Raw genomic sequence first — 26,398 nt, forward strand, 5'->3', positions numbered from 1 at the left:
AAAGAAAGAATCATACTTTATCAAAATACAACTGACTTCCTGGGACTTCCACACATGCTTTATATGACTGGTAATTTCAACTGGCTGGCAATACCTACTAGTTCCCTGCTAACCTTTCAGACTCTGTCTCATAAATCCCCAAAAATACAAATAAATGACTTGAAAGTCCTTTTAGAAAGTGGAAATATTACTGTTTTTCATTCCTCATATTTCTTTCAGTATTTTTCTTGGTTTTGTGTCCTTTTATTAAAAGTTTTTTTTTTTTAATTGAACTTTTGCCCCCATGTATCTTCTTCCCTGCCTTACTCCTGTAGAAGGTAGAAATTGGCAGAGTGTTTGTCAGCTTCTTATCTGGATTAGTAATGCATGTTTTCTGCTTATCTAAGCCAGCAAGATTTAGTAAATCCTCTGATAATTTTTTTTCCCTCTCCTTTTGGGTTTGTAGCTGTGATCTTCCAGTTCTATTCAACTTTTAGGGGAAAAAATCAAATGACAATCCCTATGAACGAGATACCAAGTGGCAATCAAAACTTGAAATAATATTTGTTACCAAAACAAAGAATTAATAAATAGCAAATTATCAAATTAGGAAAATGGACAAGATGGAATGCTGATTAACAGGTTACACTTAAGATATTTATACCTACAAATAAATTGGATTAGGTGACCAGTGGTGTCTGTTTAACAGTTTCAATGCTGTAATCACACATGTGCTTCTGTTACAGTGAACAGAGCTTGCCAACCAAAAAAGCTGACAGTGTGGTACATTCAGTACCCCAGCAGAACAGAAGCTTCCATGGTAAGAACCCATATAAAAATGAAGTTTTCAAAAACTATTGTAGATATACCAGAATTTCTCTTCCCCCCAGCCCCAAACCCCAGAAATCCCTACCAGAGATGACATGGTAATTTGGCTCACTCCCTGTGGGTTCCCCAGAAGCTTCTCCAGGAGATTTCTTGGTGGATACTAAGCAAGACATTTTTAAATGTCTGGGTGGACTGTGGCACCATTTGTTTTCCTCCTAGATATGAAGCAGTATCAGGAAGAAACACTTGTAATAAGGAAGTCTACTTCCTTTTACATACTAATATGTCTGCTAGGGTTTTAGAAAGTTGATAAATGCCTTGGCATATAAATATTATAGGTCAGCCTGAGGCCAGCCAAAATCATTATCTGCTGTTGTTGAAACAATGGGAGGGTGCTTGTACAAAGAGGGGCAATAAATATTAGGCCACTTCCTCAGGAAACATTTGATTTTTATAGATATCATACTTTTTTTCAAATAATGTATAGTATAGTTTCTCCTAGGACTTAAAGTGGGGGTGGGGATGTTGCCATGCCACTTCTACCTTCTCTGTCCTTTTTCTAATTTTGTTTTTAGTGCAGAAAGAAAAGTAATTTCATATTTGCTTATTTTGACAACCCAAAACAAGGAAACAAAAAAAAAAAAAACAACCAAAAATGAGTAGCATGGAATGCAAAGATCTGATTTGCATGAGGTTTATTCTGCTTTAGTTCTGTACTATACCATTTTTATCAAATACAGCTGGATAGGAAAAAGGGGGAAAAAAAACAGTGAAAAATACTTAAATACTCTTTAGGCATTAAAAATGAGTGGGTTAAAGCAATGAATTGTTCTCTGGAGAGATTATTTAAGATTACTTAAAGCTTTCAACATGCATCCTACATTTTCTTTAAAAAAGTATAGTGATTCTATGTGATCCTCCAAGATACCATAAAGAAATTGGTGATAGGATCCCACCTATTCAATTATTCTGATTCAGTAGATATGTGTTAAAAAGCTTCTTATAAAAATTGCATGTATTGAGCTCCATTTTAGAAAATAGTAATTCTAATGGAAGTGACCAAAAAGAGATGTGAAGAATTTGATAATTTTACATTTACGTGAGGTTAAGAGTTTATTTGGACTCAGTTTTTGGGTTGTGAAAAAGTATGTCAGGACACCTTTAGCAAGGACAACAGCAGTCATTTACAGGTATCAGTACATTACCTTGTGTAATATATCAGGCATATTACCTTGTGTTCCACCTCTGAATATGAAGAACTCCCAGAAAATAGAACTTTAAAAAACAAATGCTCAGTCCTTTCTGAGAGAGGAATGGAATGTAAGAAATCTTTGTTAGCCTCTCATGGCAACTCCAAAAAAAAAAGTTGGAGTGGTTTTCTTGTGTGGAAAACTTCTTATGGAAATAATGTTGGACTTCTAATTATGCCCACTGTTTGTGTAACTGTGCTTTAGCAGCTCCTTGTTTTTTACTGGAGCTGAATGAGGTTACTGTTCAGCACTTGTGGAATCCTGTCCCTGACTTAACCAAAATAAACTTATTGTCAGAACATTATAAGCTGGATCACATGGTGGTTGGGAGAGCAAGTGGCTGCTCCTTACAGGGGCAGTTAGCAGTGGATAACTGTAGTACTGAAACAAAGGTCCCACAAAGCCAATCCCTAAATTGTGTGGTCAGATTTTGACAGGAAAATGTAAATATTGAGTAAGCAGAGGTAGTATCCATTATTTATATTAATCACTTTGTGTTTATAAAGTTTGGAATCCGTGAGCTGAGGAGGCAAAATTTTTTGAGTATGAAAAACCTGAGACATGAACAGTGTGAGGGCAAGATTTCCAATCTCATGTTTTGGAAGTTAAAGAAAGATTATTAATTTTGATGGTTTTCCCATTGTTCAGTTCAGGAGCATGTGCCAACTCAAACTGAAATCTAGAATCATTCTGAAGATCTGGTTAGTGTGTAAGAAGAAGCCAAATTGCCTTTGCTTATGAGTCACATCAGAAAACCCCACAAACCAACCACAACTCAGGAAGACAGCTCATATGCTTAGGAAAACTGAACATTTATAGTAATAATTTAAAACATGCAGCTGCTCTTAAGGAAATCCAGTTCTTACCCTTATGTGCAGTCAATGTACATTAATGTCACATTTTAAGACATGAGTAGAGAATTAAAGCTTTGTAGCTATTTAGTTTACTTACCATGAAAGAGAAACAAATAAAGGCTTTACTAGGGTATCTTCAAATGATAAAATAAAGATACCTATGAAAGGTTTCGCAGCTGAATGTTGCCCCAAAAGTCAAGTTTCTAGAATAAAAGGATTTCTTTTTACTTTTTTAAAAAGAAGATTGCTCGCTGTATTTCAGAGATAATACTGCATTTTGGACAAGTTACAACATATTTACTTCCTTGACTGAGAGGCTGTTATTCCACATTTCCAAAACTTCCAATAAGTTTGCCTGTTATTTCAACTGAATACAGACAATATCTGGGCTAAGAGAGAGGAATTTGCCCACAAATATTTGTTACAATAAGTATTCTTCTTTGTTGCTGGGTTTTTTTACTGACAACTTAGGAAATCTTAAAAAAAATTCCAAGAAGCATGCAGTTAAAACCCATAAAGAGGAAGCTGAATTTAATGTGGAGTTCAGTTTTTGTTGGAGGTTTCCATTGGAGTTTTGTGTTTATTTTCATTTGGGATTTTTTTCCCCACAGAAGCTGGACTTGGTAGATTTTTGCACATGTTCTGTCTGTGTAAATGGAGATATATTAGACAAGACCTTGCTGGTCCTGTCTGTGGGCCTAGTGCTACCTGTAGATTGGATGTTCATCTCTTGAAAATCTGGATTGACTACCCAGCTGTGAAAATAGATGTCTGTAAATCTTAAAAGCAGACTGGTTTATATATCAGAACACAATTACCTTTCGTTTATTGCTCAGCTCTTAATGACCCATTGATAAGGATGCCGGGCTCCAGCCGAGCAGGGCTTGTGAGTCCCATATTTAGGTTTGCAGAGAACATAGAGCCAAAATTCCCAATCGAGCCGGCAGCTGGTTTTAGCCGTGCATGGCTGTCCTGTCAGCAGAAGGAAAATAACACATCTATTTTTAATTTGGCTGGAATTCCGCGGGCACGGAGCGCCTGGCGCGGCTGGATGTGCCTCTGCTGCCCCCTCCCGGCTCCTCCGGGAATCGGGATTGCAGGGAAATCATCCCAGCCTGCGGCGGAATGAAACATTTCTGAGCGAAATACTACCTCAGTGCTGGTTATCTCTCTGCTAGGCAGCTCCGTGGCACACAAGCTGTTTTGAACTCTCAGGTTAATTACTTGTGCCTCGCATGAGCTCATTAGTAAGAATATTTTCCCATAAATGTTATTTCTAAGGTTGTGGTATTGTTTATTATGACTTTTTAAATTTTTTTCATCTCAAGACTTGAGGAAAGCCCTATGGTGGCTTTGTCTCTTGAGCTGTGTGCTGCTTTAGCCTCTGCTACCTGTGTTCTTGGTGAAAGATTTCATGTCTTTAAAAGTCTCACATCACCTAAACATAGGGCAGATACTGACCCTCAAAACAAGTGTCACCCAACAGCAACACCCACAGTTTTCACTTCAGTTCTGCTCTGTTGTTGGGGTTTTGGCTCACATGTTCACGAGTCTAAAGACTTCCAAGACTTTAAATATTTAAAACTTAAGGAAATAACAAGTGAAATAGGTGTAGCAGTTATGAGTGTAGTCTGTACACAGCCAAAATAAGCCATTGTATTAATAAAAATAATAATAATAATAAAAATAAGAAGCCATTCCTTTGAGTGACTTCAGAGCAGGTGACTGATATTAATGGGCTAATCATGGCATTAGGAAGATGTGGAGTGTCTGTCTCTAAACAAATAGACTGCTGCTTGTCACTTAGCAAGTGAGTGGTTTATGCTGTGTGGTGTTGACACGAACACTTCAATGCTTCCTTTATTTCCTGCTCACTAGGAGCTGCCTTGCTCAGAACTTGTGTATTTTCAGGGAAGGATTCTTTGCCTGGGAATAAAAGGAGCTTGAGGAGTGGGAGTGCAGTAGTGCTGGCCCAGGCACTCAGTGCTGTGTGTCTGGGGCACGTGGGTGACCGTGCTCTTTGTCTGCCCAGTGTCTCTGTGAGCCTTATAGCCTGCTCTAGGGTTTGAGCTGCTAAAACCCACAAACAGAACAACCTAAACCACACCCCATCTCTGCAGTATTCATTCTGTTTAATTACTGTAACACATAATGAATTTTTAGAAGTCATAGTTTTATTTTGTCATTTAAATTACTTTGGATGTTTGAATAAACACCCTTTTAAGAAAAGCTTCCTTTGAAAATGTGCTTTTACCCAGATTAAATATTAAGGTGATCTTGAAAATATGTCTACAGGACTTCAAAATTGTGATAATTACCTATTTCCTGGTAACAAGAAAATGCAGAAAATTTCCTCCAAATTCTAAGATCTGACCTTCTGTGCAGATTATCTTCAAAATGGTTCTTTTGATTAATCTCAAATCTTGAAAGAGATTGTCCTGTTGTATTTTCTTTGTTTCTGTAATCTCTGAGGAATTACAAAGAAGGAATTGGATTTTACGTCTGTTAACTATGAAATATTTTTTTTTCTAGCCCCAGATTTGAGGAAAGACCAGATCAATTCTGAAGTTAACTACAGACCTCATCCTCATGTTGGTTTCCCAACAGAATTACATGTGCAGGTGCCCAGTCCTCCAGTAAAGAGGTAAGCAGTACTGGCATATTCCTCTGTAATAGTTTAAGAAATACTGATTTCTGTTATGTTACAATAATCAATATTAAGCATTGACAAGTTAAAGCACTCAATAGTTTTGACAGGCAATTCCTTTTGAATTTTGCATAATTGATGAGTCTAAACACTGTCTTTAATTTTGATGCTGACAATGTCACCAATTGGCTTAGATGGTTTGAAACCATCTTACCAGAAACAGAGGGATTTAACATTTTCCTGTTTGGAATTTTATGCTACATGCAGTAATTAACCAATTTGTGATTAGTGCAGTCACCCCATAAAGCTTTGAAAGATTTGCCTGGAAGGGGGAAAAGAGTTTATTTGTGTTTAGAAGCTACTGCTGGATCTTGTTGTTCTAATATGAACTCTAAGTGCTCAATATCTCCTAAAAATGAAGAATGTAAATACAAATCTATCAACTTAAAGTAGCATCCAGTATTTGAAAAAGGATGTATCAGAGTCACAAGGACGTTTAGAAGAGAGTGGAGTCCTGAATGTTGAAGGAATTTATCTTACCTTCTTGGGGCACATTTACATTTCAAATGAAAGGCACTCTGGAGTAATTTAATCCAACTCCAAGGGCTGTATCCTGTTGAACAGATCCTAACTCTCTTGTTGGTTTGAATACTTCAGCAGTTTTACCAAGAGTGTATTTGAAAAAATCCCCGTTATCTGAGCCTTTTCATATGTTTTTATGGATACTCACATCCTGTGTGGTTTTGTATTTTAGAGTTGAAATGCCTGAGACCAACAGGAAATTTTTCCCATCATCAGCTCTGCAGCCAGCTGTCAAAGAGATTGTGAAGTCAGACAGCAGGAACAAGGCAAGCGAGCCGAGCCCTTGCGAGTGGCTCCACGCAGAGAGGTTTGAGAAGCTGAACGTGCCGGTGTTCTGTGCAGACAGCGTGCCCCACCCCTTCCCAGACAATGCCTGTGGCAGGAAGCCCATCCACAGCGACTTTCCCCCCCCTGCCCAGCCGCAGTCCCACCACCCAAGGAGTCTGTCCCATCACACTCTGGGCCCCAAGGCGGGGCTGGTGCCCTGTGTGCCTCAGGGCCTGCAGGAAATCCCGGCGGTGCCACCCGTCCCTCCCAGTGAGCACATGGGGCACCTGCTCCGGAGGGCAGATCCCCTCTGGGTGCCTGAAGCCGTGTACCAGAACGTTCCTCCCCCTTTACCCCCAAAGAAATACGCTCTGAGCACTTTGGCAGGATCAGAGAATAACTTGCTAGCAGAGGTGAAATCAACAGAAGCGTTGCGAAATAGTCCCTTGAGGCAAACAGGTGCACCTTCAAAGTCTGCAGCAGAAGCAAGTGCAGTCCCAGCTGAACAAAGGCTCAAGGAGCCCTTTCCAGGGAACGAAGTGTTTGTTCATAAGCCGGATTCTCCACCTCGCTTATCAGTTAATGAGTTCTGGACCGTGTCTGAGAACATGCTGAAGAAAGGATCTCGCCACACAGGACCCAGCCCTGCCTATGCGGATGGGAGTGACAACGTGTCCCTCACCACTTACTTCTCAGTAGACAGCTGCATGACTGACACCTACCGGCTCAAGTACCACCAGAGACCCAAGCTGTATTTCACAGAGAGTGGAAGCTTCCACAAGGAGAAGCATTCTCCAGCGGCTGCAGTAGATCTGAATGCCACATACCCTGCCACTCTGGAGCCCAGGCATCCCACCCCTGAACAGAGGTACAAGGCAAATGCAGAAGGAATACACTGCAGTCAATAGGTTCTTCAAGAAGCCCACACCTTGATGTGACTTCAGCGTTTCATGATGTCTGTAAAGGGGCACAACCTCAAATCTGTGTGTGTGTGTGGTAACCAGGTACCCAGCTGGCTATACTTGCTTAGGAGTTATGACTGTTCAAACAAATATGCAAATAGAGGCAAAGAGAAGAGGTGCTAACCTTGTGGTTCTTGGATTTGTTACTCTAGTTGCCTTAATGCTTACCTCTGTTACTCAGCTTGTCTTCAGTTTGTATCCATGTGGTCCCTTGGGCGTGCACACCTTGCAGCAGTGGGATCAGCTGGATGTCACTAACTCTGTAAGAAGATGTGGTTAGCTGCAGTGTATGAAGTGTTCCTTCAGGCTGTGGTCACTGTTCTTAGACTAACAAAAGGGAGAAGCATGCTACCACAACTAATGCAGTACATGAAGTCACGACAGAGCAGTATTTATCCTCAGAGGTAGCAGGAGGTGACATGGTTTTTTCAAGCGATGTCTCTCGTAGTCTGTGCTTTCACAAACCTTCAAGTGTCTTTAATGCAAGTTTACCCAGAGGATTTCTTTTTTATTTGAAAAGCCTTAATAATAATACTTCTTTAAAAACCATTTTGGTTTGCAAGTGTTAAATTAGACTTTCAAAGGGAATTGAAGTCAACTGCAGTAATGCTTTCCTATTAATACCTCTGCTCTGTTAGTGTACATTTTTAAACACGTTTATCAGATTTTTTCCTTTAAGCTGTACACTTTAACTTATTAAGTTTAACTTCCTAAGTTACAAACCAGTATAACAGAATAGGATGCTAATTTTAAATACGGAGTTATGCAACTATGACAGATTAATTTTGTAACATTTTAGAAGTAATTCCTACTTACGTTCAGTTCTGACTTATTCTACAATTGCATGCCAAGTCAATGCTGCTATTTATTAAACTTCCCTTTATTTTCCAGGTTCATGGGGATCACACATTTTGACTTTTTTTTTTTCATTTTTTTTTTTGTTTTTTACCAACATGTTTTCCCATTTGGATCAGTCCTACACATGGATATGGTCTGCATTAGCAGGTCAGGCTGAATGTGCAGCCAGACTGGTGGCTAAGGGAGCATGGAAAGAACAGGTTCCTCTTTCTCTGCTCTATCACTCTTCTCCAGTTTTGGCAGCTCTGGAATTTACCTTGTCTTTTGTTAAACTGACTTATCTCAGTAACAAGGAGGAAAATTTATTTGGCTTTTATCTGTTTAGGTAAATCAGTGCACAGAACCATCTACTGAGTGCTGAGGCAGCATAGCAAAGCCTGGCACAACCTAAAAAGGTAAAATTTTTCCATTATTCACATTGGACATTGGAGTGTTAACTTGGGGTGCTGCTGATTACACCTAAACATCAATGCCTTTTATTATGAAAATAATAAGAAATCAGAAAAGCTTTTTTTCATGTTCATAACCTTATGTACATGTGTTTTAGTGGTTCAACCAAATCATGGCAATTGTTTAGCACAATTATCCAAGGTAAACATTTAAACAGTAGTTTTGGTTATTCTGTGGCAAGGTCAGTTTTTTTTTTTCTTTTAAGTAACATGTACCGTACAGTAGAACTGGAACATGATATATATGCAACAAAACAGGTATCTCAGATTAACCTTTCTACCTTCTTGATCAAAATTTGTTGTAGCACTTGGGGAAGAAATGAATTCTAGAATTTATAGTGAAAATACTATGCATGTTTCTGTATGGCTGCTAGTAAACAGCAACTTAAACAATGATCCTTTTGTAGGAAAATAAATTGAATACAGAAGAACACTAAAAATGTAAGAATTTGGGTGATTCCTCTTGTAATATTTTTAAGAGAGATTTCAGAACCTGTAAATTAAACTTTTCTAGTTCACCTAGCCATGTTACATAATATACACAGCCAGTTAAGTACAACTGTCCTCTAATACCCATGTAAAAACCAAGATTATTGGAATTTGTAAATAATGTATAATTTGTAAAATTATGTTTTGCAAAAAACAAAAAAAATTCTTGTATTTGAAATGACAGTATTTTTATGTATGGATAGCACAGCAACAACTGTGAATGATGTCAGAACACTTATTTTTAAACATGCATAGCAATGTTGATACTTCTGTACCATGAGCAATATGAATGCCTCTTACTGATACCAATGAACTCTGCTCCCAGTAAGCACAACTGGTAAACTCCTCTCTAAAGTAGCTGCAGTAACTTAGGTGTACTTCAGTTTGCTTGCTTAGCTTGGAGCAATCCCACCAGACAGCTTCCTCTGTGACCCATGTTTACCAGGTATTTCATGATTAAACAGACAGCTAATCAAGGCACCTTCATTTTTATATTTGCCTCTGCACTCCATGTATGTATGTATGTAATATTTGCTAACTAATATGTGATAACTCGTTTTAACTTACCTAGGGTGCCTATTTATTTTTTTATAAATGTCCCCTCCCAGCTATAGATTTGTATAAGAGCCTAGACAATTTTTGTAACAGTAAAGAAATTAATGAGTCTTGTAATTAATATATTTTTCAGTCTTTAGGAATATTTACTTGTAAAGTTCTACTTGTTCAAAATATCAAGATAAACATTTAAAATCTTTATTGTCTGTTCTTTTTGTGTTTCTTGTTTAAAAAAACCAAAAAAAGTTGGCTGTCCAGAACTAGATTTTTAACATGACAGATAATGCTGCTAACTGATGGTTCAAAGTTTTTGTGGAGATGGTGGTCTGGTCACCTTTTCTGAACAGGAAAATTCATCTTCTGAAGTATTTGTACATAAAGCTGTTAAATAGATTAAACTTTTTAATGCCTGATAGGAAAAACTGCAACTCCCCTTGTGGTGTTTGTGAGAATGCAGTCACAGCTCAGGGCTCCTGTGCACCTCGAGTCAAGATCTCTGAAACCACCCTGACCTCACAGGTAGCTGCAGCCATAGAAATGCCAGCAGCGCACAGCATCTCTGTTCTCACAGCACAGGGCTGACACATGGAACAAACCACTGCCAGCAGCAAAACTGTCTTCACAATTGAATAAAAATAAAAGAAAGAGCACCTGTCTATTTTTGCATCTCAAATCCTATTTAACCTCATTCTGGGCCATTTTCATTTATTGTGTGAGAAGACACTGAACCACTCAGCACTGCAAGTATCTGCAATCCAGTTATTTTGTTTTATGCACTCCTGGAAAAAAAACAACCACCAGGCAGGGACTGTACTTCTCAGAACTACAAATTAGTATTCCCAAGGGAAAAATGCTAAAGAAAACTGAATCCCCTTCACCCACAGCTTGTAAATGCTTCCCCCAAATGTGCCCTGGCAAAAAGTTCACTCCATGCGCTCAGCTCCTATTTCTTTCTCTGGAGACTGCAAAAGACTCCTTCCTTTAAGTCTGAAAATCTTCCTCTAGTGAGACAGAGGAAATTGATGTTGAAACCTTTTAATTACCTGCCACTGTCTATTATACCATCCATGGGCGGGGAGGAGGAGGGATCTTTATGTGTCATCTGCCAGTGACTCAAGGCTGCTTTTGTAAGCTCCTCCTTCACAGTTTCTAGCAAGGAAAGCAGAACCCGATTTATCTTAATCAGAAAGTGAGGACAAGACACTGCTGCTGGGTTAAACACTGACATGTTTATATATGTGTATATTTGTATCTATAAATACTGAGCCTCAGAGGGCCCAGTAACTGCTGAAAGTAAAGAAAGAATAAACCGAGAGATGTATTATAGAAAACCAACCAGCATCAACCCATCAGGATTAACTTTTTGGAAGCAGAACAGCTGGCCAAGCTTCATCTGTTGAGGGCACAGGTCTGAGCTACAACTTCAGTGTACAGAAGAGCTGGGTTTTATTCTCAGCCACTCTGCAGGGTGTTCTTTCAGTGGATTTTATTCACACAGTGCACACTTCTATGTCTGCCCAACAAACCTTTAGGCACTAATCACAAAGCACAGTCAGTCTGTCATATGGGATCTCCAAGGCACGGCTCAGGACACACGAACAGGACACAGGCCAAACCCAACAGTGACACTTGTGACACACAGAGCTCCATCACGGTATAGCACAATACAGAAATGTGCCTCCTCCACCCACACTCAAGTGGAGCCGTGTTCCCTGTTGGTTATCCCGCACAAATTGTCCTCCTCTCCACCGCCGGTGTTTGTAAGGTGCGAAATAGGTGAGAATTCCCTCGGTGGCGATGGCCCTACAGGGAACAGAAAAGGTCTGGTTATGCTCGCAGCGCTGCACAGCCTTTCAGAGCACACTGACATGGAAGGAGCATCAATTACACCTCCTGAACAGACGGCGGATAATAAATCTCGCAAACAAATAAACAAAGCTGACGGTGGTTTGGAATAATTTCCAGTTTCCTGAGAGGAATTTGTGCTCCTTCACGGCGGGGCTGTGGGAATGCCGAGGCTGCTCCCAGGGCCCGCTCCTGAAGCGGACCCTTTCCTCCACGGGGCACAGCCCGTCGGAGCTTACCGACCGACGGACCGACCGACAGACCGACCGCCCCCGAACGCGGCTCCTCACCTGGGCCGCGCCCTCAGGGCAGCAGGTAGATAAGCAGGAAAAGCGCCAGGTCGAAGAGGATGAAGAGCCACAGGTCCAGCCAGTAGGACTGTCCCGATAGGGATGGGGACATCACCCGCCCACCATCCTCCCGCTCCCGCTCCTGCCGTTCCGGCTCCCGCGGCCGCCGCCGCGCCGCCGCCTCCATCTCCTCGGCGGAAGGGGGATGCAGGGCGGCGGCCCCACCGCGCAGGCGCCAGCGGCTCTTCCGGGTGCGGGGCCAATGGGAACGGAGCGCACGTACCACGGCCACGCCCCCGGGGTCACGCGCGGCAGCCCCGCCCCTCCCGCCTCAGGCACCGCCCCGGCCCTCCCGCCTCAGGCAAGGCTCCACCATTCCCGCCTCAGGAAAGCCCGCTATCCCCGCCTCAGGCAGAGCCCCGGCATTCCCGCCTCAGGAAAGCCCGCTATCCCCGCCTCAGGCAGAGCCCCGGCATTCCCACCTCAGGAAAACCCCGCAGTCCCCGCCTCAGGCACAGCTCCGCCATTCCCGCCTCAGGAAAACCCCGCAATCCCCGCCTCAAGCACCGGCCCGCTCCACCGGCCCGCTCCTCCCAGCCAAAGCTTTCCCCCCATTCCCGCCTCAGGAACGCACCGCAATCCCCGCCTCAGCCAAAGCCCTGCAATGCCCGCTTTAGGCACCGGCCCGCCATTCCCGCCTCGGCCAAAGCCCCCACTATTCCCGCCTCAGGAAAGCTCCGCAATCCCGGCCTCAGGCACAGCTCCACCGTTGCCCCCTCACGCAGCGCCTCCCCGTTCCCGCCCCGGCCAAAGCCCTGCAATCCCCGCCTCAGGCTCTGCCTTGTAGGGTGGGCTCTTGAAGTAAAGGCGCTGGAGGCGGAGAGTATTTCTGCTTGTCCGTCTGTTTTTGGGATAAGCGGTGCTTGATGTGGATTCCGCAGTGCTGGTGGCTGACATTCCTTCCCGGGCGCTGCTGGCTGCCGCTCCCTGCCAGGTGAGATGCGGACACTGCGGAAGAGCAGGCGGTCAGTACTGTCACCTGTGCCGGGGCTTGTGTGGAAATAAAAATTGACCAACTCCTCCCGATGCGGTTTCATGGAGAGCAGATTATGCTCTGAGAAAAACTAGAAGACCTTTTGGGAATCCTGTTGTGAAGAAGTTTAGGAAAATTAAAATTGTTTTAAGATACACTCCTTAAGGTTAGTCGGAGCTTGTGCACGGGACGAACGTGGAAAAGTTCATGTAGATAGTGTATTGTGTTGTGCTTTATGTGCACAACACCCAGCTGCAGGAGTAAATAAAAAAAAAACGAAGTGGCACAACGTGATGCCACACTCACACCTGGGATGTGCCACCCTCAGTCCTTCCAGTGCACTCCCATATTGAAATCAGGGCTATCGTTTTTGTGGCCAGAAGAATTATCAGAAACCCAGGAGTGTGTGAAACAAAACCTTTCTCTTGGTAGCTATTACCCCTTTTTAGCCTCAATATTAGGAGATATTAAGAGATTTTATTAAGAGATTGCAAGCAGGTGCTTCTAAACAGAGCTTACTTTTCTTAAACAAGCACTTAAGGGTAGCAGCTTTCCTTTATAAGTTCTGTCAATAGAAATAAGGATGGATTTGTCTTTATATAGCAAGTATTGATTAAGCATGTGTGGTAGATGAAGTATGTTAGACATTTGGGGCAAAACAATGACAGTACTTCCCTTTTAAGCCTCGTCCCCATCTGTACTATCTCATTTATTTTTGGTTTTCCCATAATTTTGCGCAATATTAAATGCACAGAGAAACTGTTTCTCAGTATAAATGCCTTTGCAAGGAAACTAAATTTCCATTTGAGAGCTTGTGCAAAAAATATTGTAGTTCTGCTTATGCAAAATAATTTCTGCAGCCTTTGTGGCGCTTCAGTAGGACTTGGTACAGAAGACATTTTAAAAAGTGTTTGGTAATGGGAGTTTGTTCATTCGAGGCAAAACAGGAACATGAAGAACTAGCCCATGTTTTCAGCATAGGTAACTACTGTTAGGGAGGTGGTGTGAGGGGATGGAAAGGGAAAGGAAACCATGCAGAGGATGTGTAGAAAATGGTCTTTTATTGTTCCTTCATTGTGGTGCAGTTCTGTGTGAAGTGCTCAGCCCCTTTTGAAGAATCTCTTGGACTCAACTCCTTCGTATAGGTAGGTCTGTTAAAAAATTAGGAAGGAAAAATCAGTGGCTGGAATTGCAAAGTTTCATTTCCCAGTTATGGTTCAGAGAGTTTGAAATTCTTTATAGGCAGCTGAGAATTTTAACTATAGATAAATGAAGTTATTTGGCTTGAAGAAAATATTTTCTACTTTTAGAAAAGCCTTTAAAACTTTTTCTGTTGATTCTATTACAAACTTGTGTGTAAATGACTTTTTAACTCACCTGAACGAGTTCATCACCCACGATTTCTCTGGTTGCTTTAAGCACTTTTCCATTGTCTTTTCTGGTAAATGTGGCCACAAGTTTATTTCCTTCCCGGGTCCAAGCACCCTATGATGGAAAAAAGCCCAAATGTTTTGCAACAGTTAGGACACTGATTTGGTTTAAAGGCTGTAGAATGCTTAAAAGTGAAAAAAAGATTAAAACAGTGTAACAATGCTTTTTAGCAAGGCTGTAAAAATGAAATTTTAATGAAACCCTTGGCTTATTTAAATGCATAATGGCCAACCTAGGTGTTTTTTACTGGTCAATACACTTAATTTTAAATAATTATATCAACAGAGATTTGTAATTTCTTACAAATACCCACTCTAGGTGGTGAACTTGAGTACTAGAAGAAGTAAAATTGCAAATCACCTGGATTTCACCTTATGAAAATTGCTACTTGCTCTGCTTTTTGGGCTCTCTGGAACCCTGAGATCCATGGTACAGTCTTGAACCTTTAACAGTGAAGACTCCCTTATGCTTTGCTGTATAAGCTGCAAGCATTCCTGAACAGTCACGTTCAGGATAATTTCATGTGATTCAGAAGGAGAATTGAAATGACAAGCTCACAAGACACATGATTCTTTTGGAAACTGCACGTTACAGAGTCATTGTCACACAGGGAATACTGAACTGTGCAGGAAGGCCCTTACAGTGAGCTCGGTCCCATCCGCCAGGCTGTAGTCAAAGCTGGCTCCCAGAGTAAATTCAATCTCGATGGTCCGGAAGTTGCTGGCTTCTTTGACATTAAATTTGTCCCCATTTTGCTGGATGGTGATCTTCAGATTGTCATGGGCTCCCAGCTTTCTCTTCATCATGCCAATACCTAAAAAAATCAGTTAACATAAATCAGAAAAAAAAAACCCCAAACCTCTGGAGCATCATATTTGTCTTTTTTTAAATCAATTTCATGTGGCCAAGTGAGTTTATTCCAGGGTTCTGACTCAAATATTTGTCCTTCAGTTTTCATTGAGGCCGTGTTCACTAGTACACATATAATACAAATCACTGCCTTAACTGGAGTAGTTAGGTTTATGTCCATATAATGCACACTTTGTACAAACTTCAAGTAAATATTAGGATGTTAGAATTACTTGAATCAAGTGTTTCTCTGAAATTGTAGAATGATTATTTCCTCCCTGTTGAATGTTTAAATTGGTTTGATGTTTTCAAAATAGTAGTCCAGCTATAGAATTAGATTTAAAGTTTATCCATTCAAGTTGTCTGAGCCTTTTCCTCAAATCTAGACGTAGAGATTTTTTTTTTCCGCTGAAATAAATTTGGAATTGCTTAAGATTAATGCAGAGTAATTAAAACCAGAACATTTCTCAGCATCTTCCCCCCGACCTCAGAATATTTTGAGATTACATGCAGGGGCAGAGCAGAGAAGAATGAAAGGGCAGGATGGCCCAAAGGTAGTTGTCAGGCAGTTTGTATTCAGCTGAGTGATGTTCTTCCTGCAGAAGGGATTGGAGAGCTGAGCCTTACCCATTGCCTCCATGAACTTCTCATAGTTCTCGTTTCTGTCCACTTTCCACGTGCCGTCGAAAGCCATGGCTGTGCTGCAGGAGAGCTGCTCTGCAGGGCCCAGGCTCTGCTCAGGGAATTTATCCTCTGCCTTATCTTGAGGGCAATTTACTGCATGACGAGGCTGAGTAAAGCTCAACTGATACACTGACCTCTCCAAGGAGAGGTTTCCTGTTACTTATCCAATTCCCAGTCCTGACCACCCTGCTTGCTGAATCTCTCCTCTTGCCCCCAGATCATGACAGAATCTTAACTGCTCATCTCAAATAAGAATTGCTAATCCATTCATTCTGTCTACAATGTGGGATAAAAATCAGGTGTCTAGTGAAAGTAATAATTAAACTAACAGCATTGCTTGACATTTTTTATCTCAGTTGCACCTTCCAGCTTGTGGGAGAGTCTTCAGGCAACTGGAGATGATATTATTTACCCAACAAAGCAAACACAAGTCTCTACTTTGTCCATTATAATTTGTTTGGGGCCTGCTCTGCTCAGCACAACAAGCGTGGGGCAGAGTATTTACTGAATGTCTGCAGGTTGTTTCAGAAAACTTTCCTCTTGCTGCCTGTCCTAACACTGAGCAGTGAAAATTGGGATGGTAGTCTCTATTCATGTCATCACGTTTTTATATATATTGTTTAAATTCTTAGCAGCGTCTGCAAATTTTCTTCATTATAACATATTCAGTGAAGAAAACAGCCAGATGGAAGGTGTTCAGGCTGTTTGCTCCTAAGGGTGATGAGGGAACTACCTCACAATGTGCATTTCACAACATCAGTTAGGTCTCTGTGTGTAGTTTTCACATCGAGGTTTTCCCCACAATTTCATGCAGTTTTTGATCACCTGAATAACTCAAAAAATATTGTAGCTGATGCCCTGTGCTGTGCCAATAATGCATGCCCATCTGCCAGCTCAGAAAATGGCCAGACTTTATTCTGAGAGTCAGATTATCTGTTTTTATTGCACTGGTGTGTATCTTGACCTTTGTTGTTATCACTGGCTGTCTTACCTGAACTGTGCAGTGTATGCACCTAAACACCCAGGGCTGAGTTACAGTTCGTCCAATGTGTTACATAACAAAACTGGTTACTCTCCTTACAGTCTTTGCAGAAAGGTTCCTTCTGGCAGTGCTTGTAGTGCAGCTTCTGCTGTATTTAGTAGAAAATCAAGGTCTAAAATAATGTGAGTTGCTCAATATGGCAAAATATGACTTTGGTTTTTCACATGCATTAGAATCATATAATCTACGCGTCATTTAGTGTTCTTTTGTCCTCCTATAGTAGCTGGTTTTCCTTCTAAAATCACAATTAAAATTGGTTTTGTAGATTTTCTTAGTTGGGACATTCCACAACCTTATTCTTTCTTCTGTCTCTCTCTTCCTTGTGTGGTTTGCAGAACTCCAGCATTTTCTTTGATGGTGCACTGAAATCTTGTTGTCTAGTATTGCTGTTCCCATGACAGTTTTAAAAGCTGAGGGTGTGTTCTTGGCTTTGTGGCTTTCTCCAACATGCCAGCTTCAGAACACTGCAAATGGACAAACGTACTGACTTTGAAGTTTGATCTTTAGATGAGGTGGATGGCAAGAAATTATTAACTTATATGGTGATGCCAACCTCATCGTGCCAATCTGTGATCATTGTAGCAAGGTGTAGTGTGATGGCAGTGCAGTTCCAAAGATCAGGGTGATAAAAAGTCTTTTGCAGTGGGTTGTGTTCATCTCCCCTGTTTATTGTTTTGTGGCTTGTATTCAAGTTGTTCTGACTAAAATTAGCCAGACCAGTAGAACTGTTGGGTTGGTTAAGGCTTGGTGCCAGCATAAACATGATACACTCATGGAAATATTAATTTCTATAACAGGAGACTAATCCCTGATAAAACCATGCAGATTGTGCAGGATTTAGGAGTGCTTTCTACTGAATGAGTCTTTATTATGTCTTGCAAAGATGGATCCCTTGCTGGGAAGTTTCACTAAGCATTTGAACCACAATGCTCAATTCTATATCAATGTGGTAAATAGTCAATTCTATGCCAGTAAAGCCAATTTAAGCCTAACAGTGGGTGGCCAAGCAACCAGGAGCTTGATGGAGCCTAACTAATGCCTTGTCTTGGATAAATAATTTCAAAATACATATTGCAGTTGAGTGTTGCATTGCAGCAGGATTAGATCCTGCTTGAGCTAGATGTTGTCCTGCTCCAGCTGCCTGTTTGCTGAATTTCTGCTTTTATTTTGGTTCAAGGAGAATCTCCTGGATGCTGCTAATGTGAAATCTGTTCAGCACAAGAACTGAGCATTTGAGGATTGCCTAGAAATTTCCAGTGAGTATAGATCCATCTGTGTGATTAGTTAGTAGTGGGCTGTGGGTTTTAAAGCTTGCTCTTAACTGTCTGTAGCCACTGCTTTCTAATTCCTGTGTAATGGCTCTGATCCATAAAGTGCTGCCTTTTTGAGAGTTTTTAATTGGAGAGAACTGAAGTGCAGGAGTTAATAAGATCCAGGCTGAAAAAATCTGGAAGCGAAATTCAGGATTAAAGGAGTAACAACCCTGGTATTTACTTTGTCAGTTTCTGTACGCTAAAATGAATCCTAGGATTACATAGAATAATGGAATCTGGCCTTGTTTCAGTGAAAAAGGGTGACAGTGAACACCTACTAATAAAAGTGAGTGTGCTTTTCCAGAAAAGGTGAAATGAATCTCTGAGTATTAGTGCCATTTGACACTTGCCACACAGAGACTGATATGCCAGTTGTCCTGTGGGGCTTTTTGTCTGGCTTTTCTAAGGTATTTAAATTTATATCTGAATTTTCCTGTATTACCAAATTTCTTTTTTATAGAATATGAAATGTGATCATAGAGTGGGGTCAAGTTATAGTCCAGTGAGTTCAGAATGTACAGTATTGAAAGTCTGCATCAGTCATTTCAGTTTCTCCAAAATCTGAACTGCACTTTTAGCTCATTTCAACATAACTTTTTTATTAACTGTGAACTTTTTCTCTTGGTTATAATATAGCTCCCAACCCCACAAAAGTTTTTAGTGGATATATTGAATCTAATTTAATCTGTAAAATAGTGAGCTTCAGAGTTCTTCTGAAGTGCAATGTTATGTATCTTGCTCTCGAGCAAGGGAGCACCCTGTATAGCTAAGATATTTAAATACTTGTATTTGCAAAAGGAAAAGATGGTTTCAGATTAAAATTCCTTTCTTAGTTTGGGCATCATGTGTCTTATGTAAAAGCAGAACAGACACCCAGGTTCTGGTGCTCTTTCCAGCTCAGAAATGGACTTTCCATGTGACCTTGACCAAATTAACCCCTCTACTTATCTGTAAAATGAACTTTCCTTTCATTAAGAAGCTCTATATATCATAAAATAAATTGCCAGTGACTTCATTAACTACTACAATAAAAGTGTCCTGAATGCTTCTATGCAAATGTGTCACATGTAAACCATTGGTATGACTGAACCATGGTTTTTACTCCCAGAATTTGATGGTGGTGCACAAGAGAAGCCTGTGTAAACTGTGGGTTTTTCAGCCATTATGAACTGGGCTATTACGCCAGTGACCTGGGGTATTTTTCAAATGAAGTTGTTCTAAAGTTCTGTGTGTGCTAAGAAATGGTGCTGTTCTAAAGCACAGTGACTGTCAGATTCCATAAGTCTGTCCCTAAAGCTTACTGTGGGAACAAACTCATGTGAGATTTTTCCTACAAGTCTTAAAGGGGAGGTTTCATGGGATTGTGGAATGCAATAGCTGTCACCACCTGCTGCTGAAAATGTGGCTGGAGGAAAAAGCTTTTGTCTTTTCCATTTGTTACTGAGGCATTACATCTGTGCAAGAAAGGAAAGACTTTGTGTGATATTCGTTCACCTCTTCAATAAAAATGCCCTTGCTCCAGGGCTGGGTAAGGAATGGATCCCAGTGCTCCTGCTGCAAACATTGCCACTTCTCAGCAGGGAGTTCAAGCCTCCAGCAGGCCAGGAAGGCTGAGCAGCAGCAGACTGGGCTGTGAGGGGGTGGAAATGTTGTAGTCACAGCAGCAAATGGTGACCTGATGTTTGCAGATCTGCACGGGCACTTGTGCAGTTTCACTCATAAACTGCAGTTGGTTCGAGCAAACAGGGCTTGTGTTTTGTGCTGAGCTAAATCTGGCCCTTCATAGCTTCTTGAATGAGCCTGCTGTTTGTCAGGGGTGTACATAGTTCTTGGTTTTGCCTAGAGCTAAAAAAAGTCGAGCCAGAAGTGTTGCTGTGAAGGACCTAATAGGCAAAGAAGAGAGAATGCCAAGAAGCCCACTGGTCCAGAATTACTTCTAGGATCAGCAGTTTGTGCAAGATGAGGCTTTGGTTGTAGAAAAAAAACTTCTTCCACAGTTTGGTTGGAGTCACTGGGCTGACTATTTCTATCTCTCTTGCAATTGTTATCCCCCAGGAACTGATCTGTGGGGGCAGAGGATCAGGGATCACTCTGTGTAACTCCTGTATTTGCTCGTTCTGCTTTCTATCAGAAATGAACGGGTTTCTGACAGCTCTCAGGAGGTGCAGCTCCAGTGCTCTCTAGTGGTCAGTGGCACTGAATGATTTTTTTGTGGTTTTGAAACAAGAACTGCTTTACTGCTGGGTGATCTCAGTAGTACTCAGAAGTATCTTGATATTAACGGATATTTTTCTCTTCAGGATTTCTAGGACCTAGAAAAGTTGCTATGAAATACAAATTTACAGAAGCAATGATTTGAATCAGGCATTAAAAATTACACCTCAGTAATATAACAAACAGTAAAATTTGACACAATCCTTTTTATTTTAGAAAGCATGAAAACAGTACAAAGAGAAGAATGAAGAAATAAGTTATAAGCAGCAGTCTGACCACAGAAAATTAGCTGACCCTTATGTTCTCTAGCAGCTGTATGGTAAGTAGGGCTAATGATTCTCTTAAGTAATGTAACTAGCTTTGTTCTAAGTCAATGGACAGAAGCAAGAGAGAACACATGACATTCAGAAGACTTTAATAGTGTTTAAAGGCAAACATAATATACAGAGAAATCCCTTAACCTAGTACAAAAATACTGTGCCCAGAAACTATATATTTGTTCAGGTATTTTTTAAAAGATAGAAGAATACAAATGGACAAACTCAGTGACTAGTGACTGTGATTAAGGGTTTTATTAAACTATAATAGGAATGTATGTTAAAACTATTTACAGTGCATTTCAAACTACATTCTTTAAGAGACACATGCAGGTGTCTGCCATGTGAACACAAAGAGGACTCAAATTCTAACTTCAGTTACATCTGTAAGGTACCTTGGTCATCGGTGGCAATAGCTGAACCAGCAAAGAGCAAGTGAGGCAGCTGTCACCAAGGATAAGGGTTTGGTCCCTCTTCACAGGTAAGAAAAGATGGATTTGACCCATTCTTTCACTTTCTATACAGCACAACCCAGCTCCCCTGAGGTAAATGGGAATCACAATACTGACTTCAGGTGGGCATCTCAGCATGCGTGAGGCCATGGCATGCCAAGCTCGTGCTGTGGGAGTTAGTGGGAACCAGCAATTACAGAGCATTGTCACATAAATACACATTTACAAACACTGGTACTCAGATTTGAGTTTCTGTATGCAAACAGCCTTCCTTATGTGGAGAAGAAACATGGCATTCACCTCACAATGACCAAGATGAAATATCCTGCTGTCACAATTTGCTGCATTTAGCAAGTGTCACTCATTACCAGCACAGAGTCTGTGGTGTTTCTTCTTCTTCTTAGCAAAGTCCAAACCAAAAAACTCAGCTCTCATTATTTACCATACTCTGCCCAAACTCATTCTGCTGTTCAAGCTTATGTTTTAAATTAGTGCAAGCCCCTGAAAAAGTACAGCAGGGAACTGGGAAATAAAGCTAAAACCTTGTGGAATGTAAACTGCATGTAATTTAACATGAAGAAAAAAACCGCAGTATCACAGAGATAGGACTCTGAATTAATGCTACTATATTAATTTGCTTGAAATATGAGGTCTTCATAAAAACATGTGAATTTATTATAATCAAGGCAAATATTTTCCATAAAAAGTCTTTGCCATGTTTTTATGCATGACTGGAAGGGACAGCAGCTGGATCACTCCTCTAATTTTAAGGGCCTAGACCTGATTCTTCATTATCTTTCTGTATAATGAGCTGGAAAATCAATTACCTGCTAATTTTGACAAACTTTATGTATGGATTAGTTAAGTGCCCTGAATGTGTCAGTTCATACCACTACCAGGTAAAATGTGTGGGGTTGGAAATCAAAAGATGCATGCAATTGTCAGAGGGTGATGCATATAAAGAGGCTTTGGTTCTCTCTTCTGAGGAGAAATCAGCTGATCATCAATGAAATTAATTGTTTCCTTTTATCAGTAGCTCACTTGTATATGTGCACAGTGAAGATATGAGTAATCTGCTCTTAAGTATAAACTGCTTCTTAATTAAAAATTCACACCATCTCCAAAGTCAGCATTACATTATTCCCCCCCTCACTTTCTTTAACTGTATGATAGAATAGAAAACCTAGGCCCTCAGCTAATATTGCATGTGTGGCTAATTCCTTGGAAAATTCAGTTACTTGGAATTAGAAGAGGTAGGGTTAATCAGTAATTTTGTGTGTGTTAACACAAGTAATTTTTTTCAGAACAAATCCAGAAATAAAGTGTACTTCAAGAATTAAACTGTGCTGTGGAATGAGTTTGAAAGAAATTATGTTTGTGTCTGAGATCAAGTAGGATACTGACTCAGTTGTCCTCACTGAGAGACGTAATAAGAATTAGTGGAACAAATTCTTGTACCCAGAAATTGAAATCTCAAATGTGACAATGGTTTCAGTGGACTTCAGGCTGAACTGTCAAAGGGATAAACTCTATTTCAGCTGGTTTCTTGTGTAAGCCACTCTGATTGTTACAGCTAGACAGTATCATGTCTTTGAGATCAGACTGAAATAATGAGATACACAGCTCATGATGAAATAAATGACAGCTGCATAGCTGTAATCCACCAGCTGGCTTTCAAAAGGTTCAATTCTGCAGACAGTGAACTTGAAGCAGGAAACCTGCTGGAGCCAGGTTAGGTTTGGATTTTTTTCCCATATTGTCCCCTATCTACATTATGAAAGGAGGGAGCAGTTTCTGCAATTGAGTCACACAAAGCCATGACACACTTGGATTTTGCCTTCAGGCAGAGTAAAACACTATGTAAAGGCTTTGAATCTCATGAAATACAGCACTCTATGCTTTTAAGGTACTTAAACCAGTAGTTTAAAGGCTTTGGTTTTGTTTAAATATATGCAGATACAGGTGTGTTATGATATTTAAATGTTTATTTACTAGGAACTGTATTTATATATGTGTTCCAACATTTATCGTGGAGAAGATTCTATGGGATAAATGTGTACAGATATATAATTAAATATATGCACATACTGTATAACTGTTCATTTTAAGTGAACCTTTAAAAAAATGTAACATCATGCCCTTCTTTTCAAGTCAAAGGTATAAATCCAGCACTCCTTCATAGCATTTATAAATTTAGTTATAATAAAGCTTTCTGAACACAAAATATAGCAAAGAAATACTGGAATATTCATGTCAAAGTTACATCACTACACTGTGATATCATCATACTTATCTGCTGTGTTGTCACCATGAGTTACCAGTCCAAACCAATAGCAAGAATACACCTTTATATACATATATTTTATTCCTATTTATATTAAATATGTATCTCATCAGTATAATAATTATATTTCAGTATCTCAAGCACTCAAGAAAAAGACTATACAACGGCTATGCAAATCCTGAAGCAAAGTTTTCTATTTTTCCAGAAGTACCTAAAACCTTTTTGGGGGGGTGTGTGTTGGCAGGGTCAGGCTGCTGTCACCTGCATACTGTGTATGCACAGAAATACATATACAGAGTACTGCAAAACAGCAGAATTCTGAGTGTTGCAATCCATCCTTTTTTTTTTTTAATTTGTTGGGACAGAATAAGGAGAAATACTTCTGTACTAAAATGTTTTCAAATTCACAGCTGCAATCATTTATTATTGGTCCTCACTAGACAAGTCTGAGATAGGACTTAATCAGTGACAAATAATTTAGTGTGTCAGAAATACTGCTGACTGTCAGAATACCTTGTTCTATATTAAAAAAATATCAACTCTAACTTAGTATCATCAAACATTTTGAAACATTTGCTTCATCTTTTCTTAGCTTCTGGCATTGTTTGTCTAAATGAAGAAATTGAAAGGGTGAGTTTTCCCTTTTTGACCAGATCTTACGACTTGGATTGACAATCTCCTGGGAAGAAGAATTTATTGCAGTTTCTAACTAGAATTTCCTGGAATATTGTGATAGAACTAAATTCCCACACTTAAAAGTCCAGTGCCAAATGTGCTGCTTTTGCCAAATGATGATTTTAACTAAAAAATAATGATTACAGATTAAAACAATGGAACATTTTGTGTGTCTCTGTGCAGCCAAAGTTATGTGTGCTGCTAATGCATTTTAGACTACTGGCATGTATCTCCTTATCCTGTCCATCTAAATAATAGTACTCTCCTTGTATTCCTCTTTTGGGATTTGTCCAATGTGTATATTTTCTATAATTGTTTCCAATTCAAAACCATTTTTATTACTTATCTTCACTTAAATAATGCACCAATTTTATTTTTTACTAGTGCAAGTTAATTGATTTCTTACTTTACAGAACATTAATGCCTCACATACAAATGGCAAATAGCACTCTTGGCCATTTTTGCTTTTGGTATTATTATTTTCCTATTTCTTCAAGACACTATGATTAATCATTTTAAACTAATGTTAAAATGATTTTTAAGAGATGTTAACATAAAACTTTCTTCAAAGTGGTCATAGCCATTTCATAGTAACACTGGCCTGAAGAATCAGTCATTGGTGGTCACCAGGAGTGTGCCCTTCCTGCATCATTCTGATTCAGCTTTTCACCTCTTGCAGTCATTCCCTTCTGCCTGTGATCCAGTCTGTTGGTTAGATGATGTTAAAATCAACTCCCAAATGAAGTTAAAACCAGCGTACAAAACCAATCCTGCTTTGTTTCCATTTCTCTGCATGCTTCTTGCAGCTTTCCATGGCAGCCTGTCAGTTCTGTTGGGATATTTCATCTGTCTTCAAGCAGTTTCCATTGGACATGGAGAGCTCAGACACCTCTACCACACCTGAGACTCTGGCTGCCTAGTCATTCACAGGGGTCTTAGACATTTCTTCAGCTGCAATAACACATTTGCTAAGACATCCATCTAATTTGGAAAAAAGCAAACTCTACTGGGTGCACAGATTTGGGGGTTTTTCACCTCAGAGCCCAGTTCTGCTGTCTGAGAGAGGTTAGCAATAGTTTGTTTTGAATAGGCTCCCCAGAGTGAGTCCTAGTCTTTCCTCTGAACCTCTGGAAATAGACCAGGCAAGACTGCTCAATATTTTTATAACATAACACAGCAAGATGGGAGGAGGGACAGAAAAGGTGCAAAATGCAGTAGTCTTTCAGATACTGGCCACAACATGATCACTAAACAACTATGTACATCTGTAAAGCAACAGGCTCTGGGGCACAGTCAGTGCCTGCACCAGTACCTTCTTGTGGGCTGGGGTAGCAAAAACCACCCCTGCAGGTCATCTTCCATCTCAGTCAGATGTAAGAAGAGAAACATATTGTCTTCAGATAATCTTGGCATCTACACAGTCATGCTATGTCTTGAAATGTGGAAAAAATAATACAGCAGTGGCAAAACATAAGCCAAATTCATACAGTGTTTAGCAAAATGCAGTACTCTCTTATTACTGTGTCTCCTACGTGAACTTGGGCTTACGGTGGTGAAATCAGCACATCAGTTCCGTTTGCCTTGGTTGCTTTCTCCATTAATCAGGTTCTCTTGCTGCTCAGCCAAGGCTTGCCATTTCTGCCTGTTTTTTCTGCAGCCATCCAGCAAAGGGGAGCAGGCCTCTGACACATGTGTTAGGGCCTGAAATGCATTGAAAACGTGGAAAACAAATTGTATTCAATTTTTAATTTAAAAATGGAGAATGAAACACATCTCATATTTTTTTCAGATTTCTGAACTTAGAGGAAGACTTGTAGATCATTAAATGCACTGGTTAGTTAACACAAGAGCTGGGTAGAGTTTGGACTAGGATCGCTTGGTAACTGTAGATATAAGCAGCAGTGCACATTTTAGAGTAAATGATTCCAATTTTTCTGATCTTTTCATAAATAGAAAGGCAAAGCTCCCCTCTAATAGGAAGAAATATAGATGTTCAGGCTCTAGAACTGTGGGCATTCAAGTCTGCTCAGGCGTTCTGTTTAAGTTTTCTGTTTGTCCAATCTGTATCTTTGCAGAGACACTCAGTCTTGTTTCAACGGCCTACCTCCTACTGGAGACAGTTTTCTGAGGCTTCAAAGCAAAGGCTGCCTTATTTTCCTGACAGTTTCTACAGCACAGAAGCACTTCATTTTCAGGGACAGCAGCTAGTAGCTCCCTTTCTCTATCCCTGTTTCCTTTGAACTGGTGAA

General features: G+C 40.3%; 3 protein-coding genes across 5 annotated transcripts in view; 1 reads left to right on the forward strand and 2 right to left on the reverse strand.

The window, feature by feature from the left end:
* The window catches only part of USP53 (ubiquitin specific peptidase 53), a 28,515-nt gene extending 18,042 nt beyond the window's left edge, over positions 1-10,473 (forward strand). Inside the window, exons 14-16 of the mRNA XM_058803467.1 lie at positions 726-799; positions 5,444-5,555; positions 6,313-10,473. Of these exons, the coding sequence (XP_058659450.1) occupies positions 726-799; positions 5,444-5,555; positions 6,313-7,315 (1,189 nt within the window). The 3' untranslated portion in view covers positions 7,316-10,473. The remainder of the gene's footprint in view (positions 1-725; positions 800-5,443; positions 5,556-6,312) is intronic.
* A 3,515-nt stretch (positions 10,474-13,988) lies between these two features.
* FABP2 (fatty acid binding protein 2) lies at positions 13,989-15,862 on the reverse strand. The gene is made up of 4 exons (XM_058803081.1): positions 15,796-15,862; positions 14,961-15,133; positions 14,266-14,373; positions 13,989-14,039 (listed from the first exon to the last, which is right to left on the reverse strand). The coding sequence occupies exons 1-4, from the start codon at positions 15,860-15,862 to the stop codon at positions 13,989-13,991; spliced, it is 399 nt and encodes a 132-aa protein (XP_058659064.1).
* Positions 15,863-20,638: 4,776 nt separating this feature from the next.
* PDE5A (phosphodiesterase 5A) overlaps positions 20,639-26,398 on the reverse strand; it is a 104,781-nt gene continuing 99,021 nt past the window's right edge. For all 3 annotated transcript variants that reach the window (XM_058803080.1, XM_058803079.1, XM_058803078.1), the window contains one exon: positions 20,639-25,850. In XM_058803080.1, the coding sequence (XP_058659063.1) occupies positions 25,716-25,850 (135 nt within the window). In that variant the 3' untranslated portion in view covers positions 20,639-25,715. The remainder of the gene's footprint in view (positions 25,851-26,398) is intronic.

The sequence above is a fragment of the Ammospiza caudacuta genome, chromosome 4, assembly GCF_027887145.1.
Source record: "Ammospiza caudacuta isolate bAmmCau1 chromosome 4, bAmmCau1.pri, whole genome shotgun sequence".
Classification (NCBI taxonomy): domain Eukaryota; kingdom Metazoa; phylum Chordata; class Aves; order Passeriformes; family Passerellidae; genus Ammospiza; species Ammospiza caudacuta.

Coding starts and splice junctions, on each gene's coding strand:
- FABP2 (XM_058803081.1), bottom strand. CDS start 15,862: ATGGCTTTCGACGGCACGTGGAAAGTGGACAGAAACGAGAACTATGAG. Junction 15,134..15,795: donor GAAGTTCATGGAGGCAATGG/GTAAGGCTCAGC, acceptor TGATTTTTTTAG/GTATTGGCATGATGAAGAGA. Junction 14,374..14,960: donor CGGATGGGACCGAGCTCACT/GTAAGGGCCTTC, acceptor TTTCCATCATAG/GGTGCTTGGACCCGGGAAGG.